The sequence below is a fragment of the Mizuhopecten yessoensis genome, unplaced genomic scaffold, assembly GCF_002113885.1.
Source record: "Mizuhopecten yessoensis strain PY_sf001 unplaced genomic scaffold, ASM211388v2 scaffold10311, whole genome shotgun sequence".
NCBI lineage: Eukaryota > Metazoa > Mollusca > Bivalvia > Pectinida > Pectinidae > Mizuhopecten > Mizuhopecten yessoensis.
The window spans coordinates 172893-185588 of NW_018408483.1; the positions used below are offsets into that span (position 1 = coordinate 172893).

At 40.5% G+C, this 12696-nt stretch overlaps 1 protein-coding gene across 2 annotated transcripts in view; it reads right to left on the reverse strand.

Moving 5' to 3' along the window:
* Window positions 1-3319: 3319 nt before the first annotated feature.
* LOC110460047 (transient receptor potential cation channel subfamily M member 3-like) overlaps window positions 3320-12696 on the reverse strand; it is a 200909-nt gene continuing 191532 nt past the window's right edge. For both annotated transcript variants that reach the window (XM_021512752.1, XM_021512751.1), the window contains exons 21-26: window positions 11209-11457; window positions 10660-10834; window positions 9442-9568; window positions 7285-7475; window positions 5044-5176; window positions 3320-4787 (exon numbers count right to left, since the gene is read on the reverse strand). In XM_021512752.1, coding sequence (XP_021368427.1) covers window positions 3341-4787; window positions 5044-5176; window positions 7285-7475; window positions 9442-9568; window positions 10660-10834; window positions 11209-11457 — 2322 coding nt within the window. In that variant the 3' untranslated portion in view covers window positions 3320-3340. The remainder of the gene's footprint in view (window positions 4788-5043; window positions 5177-7284; window positions 7476-9441; window positions 9569-10659; window positions 10835-11208; window positions 11458-12696) is intronic.

Genomic DNA, 12696 nt, shown 5'->3' on the forward strand with positions numbered 1-12696 from the left:
ATGTAGTGGTTATTCATCTTAATGTGGACAATTTTGAAGAAATTTGAAAAAAATGTATATATGGGCTACTCAAAAATATGAGTGTCATATGGATAGAAATGAATCTTGTTAAAAAATATCAAACAAATTTATTCTGAAATTGATTTTAACCTTTTACAGGCCTAACTATTGACTCAGTAAAACATTTTTTGTCATGCCTGTTTTACCACCTTGTCCATATTAAGATGAATGTCCCCTACTAATAGGTGTGACTTATATCATATTAAGATGAATGTCCCCTACTAATAGGTGTGACTTATATCACATTTCTCAGTCCACTGTTCAAAGCAGGATTAGCTTCACAAGTTGTTACCTTAAATTCTCATACCAACATTATTGAGATTTCAACAACTTTGACAATTAAGGTCTATGCCCGATTCAATTTTGCATTAACATCTTGTTACACTAATCAGACTTTGGAAAGCTGAGCCCTCCTTGAATAAATAACTCTATACAAACAGAGCACTGACTGGTTACTGACCAGTGGTACATGTCATAATCCACCACCCTGTGTTAATCCCAACCTGTGGATCAGGACACAGTCTTAGACTTGAAGTCCAAGTTCCGGCTATCAGACTAAGCTAATACAAAGTCACTACAGGTGACAACCCTACCATACTGTCTAATCGTGATATGTCCATCTTTGTTACTTCATTAAAATTCAAATGCGATTAACAAGAATCTCGGGAGTACAGACATGACCATGACACATCTAGAAACAATGTATTCCTTATTGAAGTTCATGCTAGCAATGAATGTTGTAATACAGACCTATGAGTGGTACAGGACACTGCAAACTGCTGTCTGTATCCATAGGAACACATTTTATAACAAATTAATCGCTATTTCCCAAGTTAACATTAACGAGTAACATAATGTTTGTTTCCTTGAGTGTTCTTGACCTTTGTGGTACACCTGTGAGGGGGGTTGCTACAAACTGTCAGGTTACATAAGGAGTTATTTTACATGTCTCTTTATACAAACTAATCAGCTGTTCAAAATGGCCTGGACAAGACCAACTTGACCTTGGATGCTCTGTATCGTGCGAATTACATACAAGAAAACAAGGGAAATGAGCATGGTGCAATCCTATTTTAAGTTAAGGACAGATAATTAGTAGAAAATATATTTCTATGCGAAATAATACATATCTACAACATTCTCAAATGCATGTTTATCACATTGTAATACCGCAACTAATTGTCAGACAAACACAAATTTGAACTTCAGTCTAAAGTCTTTCATGATCCTGAACCAAGGTTCTTACTAATCCAGCAATATAAAGGTATAAACCACAAAACAAGACACCCAAAACATTTCCTAATCATTACTCACAGATAAGGATTTCCTTGCTGCTAATATAACATACCCTACAGTAACATGTGACTGTACAGGTAACCCCTGTCAATGTACCCTACAGTAACATGTGAGTGGACAGGTAACCCCTGTCAACATACCCTACAGTAACATGTGAGTGGACAGGTAACCCCTGTCAACATACCCTACAGTAACATGTGAGTGGATAGGTAACCCCTGTCAACATATCCTACAGTAACATGTGACTGTACAGGTAACCCCTGTCAACATACCCTACAGTAACATGTGACAGTACAGGTAACCCCTGTCAACATATCCTACAGTAACATGTGACAGTACAGGTAACCCCTGTCAACATACCCTACAGTAACATGTGACTGTACAGGTAACCCCTGTCAACATATCCTACAGTAACATGTGACAGTACAGGTAACCCCTGTCAACATACCCTACAGTAACATGTGACTGTACAGGTAACCCCTGTCAACATATCCTACAGTAACATGTGACAGTACAGGTAACCCCTGTCAACATACCCTACAGTAACATGTGACTGTACAGGTAACCCCTGTCAACATATCCTACAGTAACATGTGACAGTACAGGTAACCCCTGTCAACATACCCTACAGTAACATGTGACTGTACAGGTAACCCCTGTCAACATATCCTACAGTAACATGTGACAGTACAGGTAACCCCTGTCAACATACCCTACAGTAACATGTGACTGTACAGGTAACCCCTGTCAACATATCCTACAGTAACATGTGACAGTACAGGTAACCCCTGTCAACATACCCTACAGTAACATGTGACTGTACAGGTAACCCCTGTCAACATATCCTACAGTAACATGTGACAGTACAGGTAACCCCTGTCAACATACCCTACAGTAACATGTGACTGTACAGGTAACCCCTGTCAACATATCCTACAGTAACATGTGACAGTACAGGTAACCCCTGTCAACATACCCTACAGTAACATGTGACTGTACAGGTAACCCCTGTCAACATATCCTACAGTAACATGTGACAGTACAGGTAACCCCTGTCAACATACCCTACAGTAACATGTGACAGTACAGGTAACCCCTGTCAACATACCCTACAGTAACATGTGACAGTACAGGTAACCCCTGTCAACATACCCTACAGTAACATGTGACAGTACAGGTAACCCCTGTCAACATACCCTACAGTAACATGTGACAGTACAGGTAACCCCTGTCAACATACCCTACAGTAACATGTGACAGTACAGGTAACCCCTGTCAACATACCCTACAGTAACATGTGACAGTACAGGTAACCCCTGTCAACATACCCTACAGTAACATGTGACAGTACAGGTAACCCCTGTCAACATACCCTACAGTAACATGTGACAGTACAGGTAACCCCTGTCAACATACCCTACAGTAACATGTGACAGTACAGGTAACCCCTGTCAACATACCCTACAGTAACATGTGACAGTACAGGTAACCCCTGTCAACATACCCTACAGTAACATGTGACAGTACAGGTAACCCCTGTCAACATACCCTACAGTAACATGTGACAGTACAGGTAACCCCTGTCAACATACCCTACAGTAACATGTGACAGTACAGGTAACCCCTGTCAACATACCCTACAGTAACATGTGACAGTACAGGTAACCCCTGTCAACATACCCTACAGTAACATGTGAGTGGATAGGTAACCCCTGTCAATGTACCCTACAGTAACATGTGACTGGACAACTATCACAGATCACACATACTTAACTACTCCATTTTAAGAGAAACACAATGTCATGCTATAATGCTAAAACAATTTCACCAACTGTTCATTGTACAATCAATGATTAACAGTTGGTTACCATGATACAACTGTTCACTGATCCATGGAAAACTGTCAACATGGTAACAGTTGTTCACTGTCAATCACATTTAAAGATGGTCAATATATCTTATTAATAACCTAAAATTGACAAAGTCATAATGTCATGTCAGATTTGTCCTCCGTGGATGCCCTGCGTATGCGTATCTCTACCATATCAGTAGTAAGGTGACCCATGATGACACTCTCCGCTGATCCATGATGATCTGAATGGTTCACCTCAGGCTCGTCCTCCTGGCCTGACTGCTCCTCCGGATCCTCTTCTGTCAAGTTCATTTCACTTACCACAAGCTTGGCAATGTCACTGATGCTGTCATTCTCGTCAAGAGAGATCTGTCGTAAACGGTGTCTGATCACTTTTTCCATGCGTTTATGACCTACCTCTTCTGCCTGCTTCAGCAAGGCATTCTCGTTCAGCATTTTTATAGAGTTTTTCTTTCTATTATCAAACTTTCCATCGAAGAAAGCCCCTGCTGTGGAGGGGCTGCCGGGCGGACTCTTGTCCATCATACAGGATGTGTCAATCTCGTCAGTGATGGTGGTGTACTCGGACCTCAGTGAGGTAAGGATGGGCGTGAGCTGGGCCACCATAGAACTAGGCACACTGTACATTGCAGTGGCTGCATGCCCAGACGAGCGTACAGGGGACGAGGATAAGGATGTGGTGATGATAGGCGGGTCTTTACTTGATATCTCCTGCTGCTCCTCATCGGACATGTCCTCAATCATGCCATCAGTCGTCATTTGACCTGTCGTCATCGTCGTGTCTACTACAAGTTTAGCAGTAGTGTAGACAGCAGCTGATTGATTAGTATCATTCACATTGTGTTCCCTCAACAGAATGCCACGTGGCTTGTTGAGGATATGAGTCAGATCTTCAGTGGATGAAATATTAGCCTTGTCTATGTCCACCACTAGTTTGGGCCCACTTGGCCCTCCCTTTCGTCGCTGTTGTAGAGAAATTTCCTTTGGAACAATCGGTTCTGTTATTTTGGCCTCAGGACTATTTTCTGAGAGACGAGGCAGTGGGGTTCGTGACTTCTGGCTATGAGATCGGTCCATCGACCTGTGACCTGAACCGGACCTCTGTAGGGTTATGGGTTTGGTAAAGTCAGTATAGCGGTGCATGTGCTCCTCCTTTACAGGTTTCTTGGAATGTACTAACAGGGGCGAGGGTATACTACGCATGGTGGCATTGGCATCAGGTGTTGTTATAGAGGACTCGGATGTTCTGTCCGGTCCCGTCCCCCGACTGGTCGTGGCTTCCTGCTCTGTCTTGGCTGGAGTGTCATACATGTGTAAGTCTGCCACCTCCACAATAGAGTCCTGGCTGCCCAGACGACCGTGACTAGATGTACCACTTGACGCACTGATGTGGCGTACCCCTCGGGCCATAAAATTACGCATGGAGTTGAGTATATCAGCTGACTGGATAGAAATCTCCTCCAGTTTGGATAAACGGTACTCCACTGTTTGTAGGGACAGCTTGATGGAATTTTCTTTTTGGTTCACATCATCCATCCGAAGGGTCATGTTCTCAACTCTGAAACAGGAAGAACATCAAGTCACCAACTAAGTACAAACATAACTTAACACAGAAACAACCATGTACAACCATATTTTAACACAATTACCTTACTAACAAGGAGAAGTATAGCAGGGGAATCCATGCATAGTCCTTCACTGGCTAATGGGCAACATTGAGGTTAGACAACTGTGTACCTGTTTGTGGACACTCTGAAGGGTTTGTTTTAATTTTAGCTGTTCCTAGGGTAAGGACTATACTGCAGAAATCATACCTTTCATTGATGATTCGGATTCTCTCTTCATTCGAGGACTGGAACTGGTGTTCCTTCTCCCTGAAATAGTCCTCTATACACTCCTCCTCAAAGTCATGTAGCTTCTCTGTGTCATCCAGTGACAGGAAAAGTTCTACAAGTAGACAGCACCATCCCGATGTTAGTGATGTATAACAAGCTTAGTAAACAGCCATCTTACTATAAACGTTGATACAATTACAGTGACTGTCAGATCCTAACCCAGTACAAAAGACCACCAAGAGGCATTTTATAGCAAAACTGTGTAGTAAATTTCAGATATCATAGAACAGTTATCAACCAAGACACTTCCAAATGTCTTTCAAATATTTTCATAACTACTGTTGTTCATGTTGGAAGTTAAACTGTTTTTCTCATATTTATGACATTCACTTCTAAGGAGTGGTCACCAATGCTAGCTGGTAACACCACCTAGTACAGATCTCCACAGCTAGATGATCACATGCGCTAGCTGTACCTGGGACAGATCTCCACAGCTAGATGATCACATGAACTAGCTGGACCTAGGACAGATCTCCACATCTAGATAGGTACACAGATCTCCACAGCTAGATGATCCCGGGCACTAGCTGTACCTAGGACAGATTTCCAAAGCTAGATGATCACATGAGCTAGCTGTACCTGGGACAGATCTCCACAGCCAGATGATCACATGCACTAGCTGTGCCTAGGACAGATCTCCAAAGCAAGATGACCACATGAACTAGCTGTACCTTGGACAGATCTCCAAAGCTAGATGATCACATGACCTAGCTGTGCCTAGGACAGATCTCCAAAGCTAGATGATCACATGAACTAGCTGTACCTAGGACAGATCTCCAAAGCAAGATGATCACATGAACTAGCTGTACCTTGGACAGATCTCCACAGCTAGATGATCACATGAACTAGATGTACCTAGGACAGATCTCCACAGCTAAATGATCACATGAACTAGCTGTACCTAGAACAGATCTCCAAAGCTAGATGATCACATGAACTAGCTGTACCTAGGACAGATCTCCAAAGCTAAATGAAAACATGAACTAGCAGGTAACACGACCTAGGACAGATCTCCACATCTAGATAGGTACACAGATCTCCACAGCTAGATGATCACATGAACTAGCTGTACCTAGGACAGATCTCCAAAGCTAGATGAAAACATGAACTAGCAGGTAACATGACCTAGGACAGATCTCAACATCTAGATAGGTACACAGATCTCCACAGCTAGATGATCACATGAACTAGCTGTACCTGGGACAGATCTCCTCAGCTAGATGATTACATGAACTAGCTGTACCTAGGACAGATCTCCACAGCTAGATGATCACATGAACTAGCTGTACCTGGGACAGATCTCCACAGCTAGATGATCACATGAACTAGCTGCATTCTGGTGTAAAGTACATATGTAACCACAGCCATTCAACAAAGTTGATGGAGGAGCTACAGTCAGGAACCCAACAGGTCTTAATCAGACAAGGTTCTGGCATATATAGTATGAATGCCTTGTTAAATGCTATCATGTAAATATCAATATGTACTGTATTAGAGGAAAAGGCGTTGATAAGTTGATATAACTTGTGCCTAATCCTCTGCTCAAATTTGGGGCAATAAATATGTTTAAATCAATTCTGTGATATATAGGCGATACAGATGGGTACTCACATGTCAAGATAAACAAGGATATATTGTATATAGGTAGAGGAGGAGCTGGGGACCCACATGTCAAGATAAACAAGGATATATTGTATACAGGTAAAGGAGGAGCTGGGGACCCACATGTCAAGATAAACAAGGATATATTGTATATAGGTAGAGGAGGAGCTAGTGACCCACATGTCAAGATAAACAAGGATATATTGTATATAGATAGAACAGAAACTGGGTACCCACATGTCAAGATAAACAAGGATATATTGTATGTAGGTAGAAGAGGAGCTGGGGACCAACATGTCAAGATAAACAAGGATATATTGTATATAGGTAGAGGAGGAGCTGGGGAACCACATGTCAAGATAAACAAGGATATATTGTATATAGGTAGAGGAGGAGCTGGTGACCCACATGTCAAGATAAACAAGGATATATTGTATGTAGGTAGAACAGGAGCTGGGTACCCACATGTCAAGATAAACAAGGTCCTCTTGAACAAACGTGATTGATAAATTTCATTAAGATTATGACAGAACATTGTATACTTCACTAATTGCTTACTTAGCCCATTGTCAAACAGGTCTCGTTTGCCTTTACAGCGTCGAATCATGAACTTAAAAGCCAGAAATATGTGACTAAAGAACAACAGTGGAGGTGGCAGGATGGGGCGAAGTTCGTAGTTTATGATCAGCTGATATCGTTGAAATTTCCAGATCTCTCTGGAGTTGGCGTTGTTTTTAATGAAGGTTGCACTGAAACAGAAAAATTCACATGAGTTATGGGGGATGATTCAATATTCTGAAGATCAAATTTTATCCAATTCTAAGCATCAAACATTAAGCCAGTCCCTTAGTCAAAATGTAAGCAAGTCAAATTTCATTGAAAGCTAATAATTCCTGTCAAAAGACATCATTCCAAAACCATTTGCCCATCAAATTGCAGCAATCTCATTTGACATTAGTGAATTTGGCACTGAATTGAACTTGGGCAGGGACAAGCTTGATAAAGAAAACACTAGGCAAGTTTCATTGCCATTTGATAATTTCTTCAAAAGTGATCATCGGGAAACTATCAGATCTCGGCAGCACTATTTAATAAATATGCATAGATTTGGCCAACCAGAGCAAGGGACATGGGTAGGTAAACAAGAGGCCCAGAGAGCCTGTATCGCTCACCTGAATATATGTTTAAAATAATTGGTATGAAGTGAAGATATAGCACTCCATGGAAGGTGCTGTAAGTACATATGAATTTTCAGAAAGATCCATCCAGTACTTGAGATATAGCAAGAACAAACTCCAAACAGAGCACCATCCCTATACCCTAAGGGGGTCATACCCACCAATTATACAAAATTGAGTCCCCTTGACCCAAGGATGCTCCAGACTAAATAAGAATACAATCCCTTAAGGTAATAGGATTGTGTCACCATCTCTCAGCAGAATTTCTTCAAATTTTGTAGTTATATTGCTTTAAAGTAAAGAAAATTTTCTGCCACAAAAAAGATATAGGTTGTCAGAATTTTAAGGATTGTAAATGGAAATTTATGCAACAAAGGAGTGAATTTTGAAAAAAAAATGAAAGACACAATATTTTTACAAAATAATGTCAATAAAAATGATAGTGACATATATTAGTATTGCATTAATGTATATCAATTTAATAAATGCTGAAATTGTGTAAAATTAATTCTCTATAGACGATATAAAAATTGACATTTTATAATAAAACCATATACACATAGTAATTGCAGGTAAGAGTTATCGTTCTTGAAAAACTTCACAGTAGTGAAATAGGTAGCCGGTTTCCTGAAGTACAGAAAAATGGACACATATGTGACTCATTGATAAAAAAAAACCTGAATTAATGCCTGGATTGCTTTGAAATACTTTAATATTGAGAGAACACACTGTTTTGTCAATAATAAACATACAATATTCATCAGTTTAATATTAAACATTAGAATTTGCGGAAATTGTGATACTGTCTCCCTACATTGGATTTTCAACAAGGGATGTACTTCCTGTTTCCGTTTACCAATACACTCCAATGACCTTAATCCCTATGGTAGAAGAAAGATTTTGAAAGTTTTACCTCTATTTCCCCTATTGGGCCCCGCCTCTCTGCCTCTAGGGGGGTCAGACACACCGTTTATACAAAATTGGTTACCCTTCTCTCAAGGGTGCTTCATTCCAAATTTTGACACACTCGCTGTTTATACAAAACAAGGTCCCTTTTTGCCCAAGGATGCTCCAGACTAAATTAGGATAATATCCCTTAATCCCTCTGGTAGAAGAAGGATTATAAAGGTTTTACCTTTATTTCCCCTATTGGGCCTAGCCCCTCAGGTCCCAGGGGGGCCACACCCACCATTTATACAAAATTGGTTCCCTTTTACCCAAGGATGCTCCACACCAAATATGCAACAAATCCTTTCATTCCTACAGAAGAAGAAGGATTTTGAAGAAAAGTTGCTATGTGTCCCCTATTGGGCCCCGCCCTTCAGGCTTATACAAAATTTGTTCCCCTTCAATCAAGGATGCACCACACAAAATATGGACCAAATCCTTTCATTCCTACAGAAGAAGAAGGATTTTAAAGAATAATTTGCTATGTTTCCCCTATTGGGCCCATCCCCTAAGGCCCCTGGGGGCCAGATCCACGGTTTATACAAAATTGGTTCCCCTTCATCCAAGGATGCTCCAAACCATTACTTACTTAAAGCGTGCAATGAGGAGGTTGACCAGCAGTATATTGGCCACCAAGAGGTAGACACACATCAGGGCCGGAGCTACCCACGACCCATAGGTGCAGCCCTCAGGGTGACGCTCGGTGTCTGTACAGGCTAAAATATAAATAAATAGACTATGTAAGAGCTTTTTGATGTTATTAGAATTCAAACATTCACCTAATTCTCACTGTGAACATTAGTATCCCCTACTTACTGTACACAATAGTATCTCCTAGTTACTTGTTATAAATATCTGAATTTCAGTTTTTTTATAACAATTATAAAACAAATTTTTCCAACTTATATTAATCACTCTTGTTGGCCCAAATAGAAGCATACAGAGGGCATTGATGCAAGAGGAAACCCTCATACCCTGAGGTAACCAACATGGTAAGGCAAGTAACATGTAACCTCATACCTTTTTATGTAAGATCAGGGAAATTCACCAAGTACATTTTGTGAAAGGAAGGTTTGCGATCCACTGTGCCACCAGACCTTGTACCCATTTACCACACTAGATCCCCTAACTACTGTAAACAGACCATCTTGTAAATATCAGTTTCCCTGTCTTAATATTAATCTCATCAGCAACCATTACCCCTAAATCATACTGTTTTCCTAGGCAGCCCCTACACTGTAGCTACTTACTGTCAATCTAGTCAGCAACCATTACCCCTAAATCATACTGTTTTCCTAGGCAACCCCTACACTATAGCTACTTACTGTCAATCTTGTCAGCAACCATTACCCCTAAATCATACTGTTTTCCTAAGAAACCCCTACACTGTAGCTACAGTTCCTAGGCAACCCCTATACTATAGCTAGAGTTCATAGGCAGCCCCTACACTATAGCTACTTACTGTCAATCTCATCAGCAACCATTACTCCTAAATCATACTGTTTTCCTAGGGAACCCCTACACTATAGCTACAGTTCCTAAGGCAACCCCTACACTATAGCTACTTACTGTCAATCTCGTCAGCAACCATTACCCCTAAATCATACTGTTTTCCTAGGCAACCCCTACACTAAAGCTGCATACTGTCAATCTCATCAGCAACCATTACCCCTAAGGCAGTTCCTAGGCAGCCCCTACACTATAGCTACAGTTCCTAAGGCAACCCCTACACTATAGCTACAGTTCCTAGGCAACCCCTACACTATAGCTACAGTTCCTAGGCAGCCCCTACACTGTAGCTACTTACTGTCAATCTCGTCAGCAAACAATTCTCCATAGATCATCCAGTATGGGTAAAAGAACATGTTGCGGACCAGTTTGAAGGACGGTTCTTCGTTTTGGAAGTGGATGGCCTGTCTCACTATACCAAAGCTCATCAGTACAATCAGGAGGATGATGATGAAGTAAGACATGTCTCTCAGCTACAATACACATATCAAACTAAGGTAGGTCATTTACCGACAAAATCAATGCAACATGACTATAGGACTGCAGAAAAATGAGATAAAAATATAAACAGGTTGTATTTTTCAAGTTTAATAATGATTCAAACATTGTCAGTTCATCATAAAGTTACAAAAAGGAGGTGTTCATCATTGCAGTATTGTTCCACAGTGCTGGGATGTTTCGCACAGCAGTGATGTACTCACAATATTGGTATAGGGGTTGAAGTACTTCTGACTTACCAATAATCTTGACATAGAGATTAGGGTGTTAGTGGCCAACAATGATCCTGATATGAGATACTAGGTTGCTAATGACCTTGACAGAAGGGCCCGAGAATCTATCAACTTACCAGCTTGCCAATGATCTTGACATAGGGGCCGAGATATTTATTGACGGACAGGATCTCAAGGATGCGTATGTACCAGAAGACGATGTTGATGGTGTAAAGGACCCGCACGTTATTGGTGGTGTCCTGGACGTGTCGAATCAACACAGCCACAGTGAACAGCGCCACCCCAATGGAGTCCCATACATTCCACAGCTGACTAAAGTGTACACGTAACTTGACACGGATCTTCACTGGCTCTGAGGCAATCACCTGTATAACAAGGAATGATGGGTAAAATTGTCCATACTTTATTTGTTCGCCATTTTATACTGACAGTTTTATCATTATTGTGAAGAAACATTAATCCAGTAAACCATTCAATTTCCTTATGTATCAAATATTCTTCTCTGCCCAAGCAGTCATTACTTCCAACTCCAATTAGAATGCCACTTGGTTATAATGATTACTAGGCTACTATTAATTTTACATTAGACAAGATATTTCTGGTTTATAATGATTGTGCTTCACAAGTGGATTCTGCACAAATAATCAAAGAAAAAAATACAGTACCATTGCTCTTGTTTATGATGTTTGCTTTAAATTGATTTATGTTTTAACTATTCATTTTTTATTTTTTGACATTGCATTGATGTTTCTTAATATGAAATGTGTTGATGTTTCTTAACATGAAATGTGTTGATGTTTCTTAACATGCAATGTCAGCCTTTATGTACTAATTATTATTCTGTTGTGTAAACATAGCCTTTATGCTGTCACTGTGTCAGCCTGAGCCGGAAACATTACAGGTTGTATCAACTCTATATTAGGTCATTTACCTCAACAACAATTAGTAAACGTGACACCATGACAAACTAGCTCATTCATCCCTGTAGACACATTTGAATATTTTATTAGGAAATTTCAGGGGTGAATGAGATAATGTAACATATTTCCTCTGTGCATATACATTTCATCAGACCAATCACATGCATGCTGTTACTGATGCAAAAAGGGTTAGGTTAAATGCTCAACACATGATTTCTAAGGATTCCACGTCAGAAGAAGAGTTTATTCAAACAGCAGTGATGTAAGCGATTCCAAACTCACACAAATATACCTGGAGACAAGTGCTTTGTGGGATGGGTGTGCCAAATCAGCAGCTCCAACTGTGTAGGGATGAAGACCATGTGGTGACCAAGTATATTGATTCTGATATAATGGATGTGTGTATTGTCATTACAACACTCCACTTTCCATAATGCTGGTATTTACACAATACTACATACCCCTGTATCCTCAGCAACATAATACATTCACTTAAACCATGGAGACTTCTACAGATATAGAAGCCCACCACAGACCGACAGACCCTCAATACATCTGAAGACCCATTTTTGTTTCAAAACCCAACAACTCCATCCTCAACAGCCCCATTAGAACTCTATTTATATATGTATTGACACAGGCCCACTCAAACCCAATATACTGCCACAGCCCCACACAAACCTT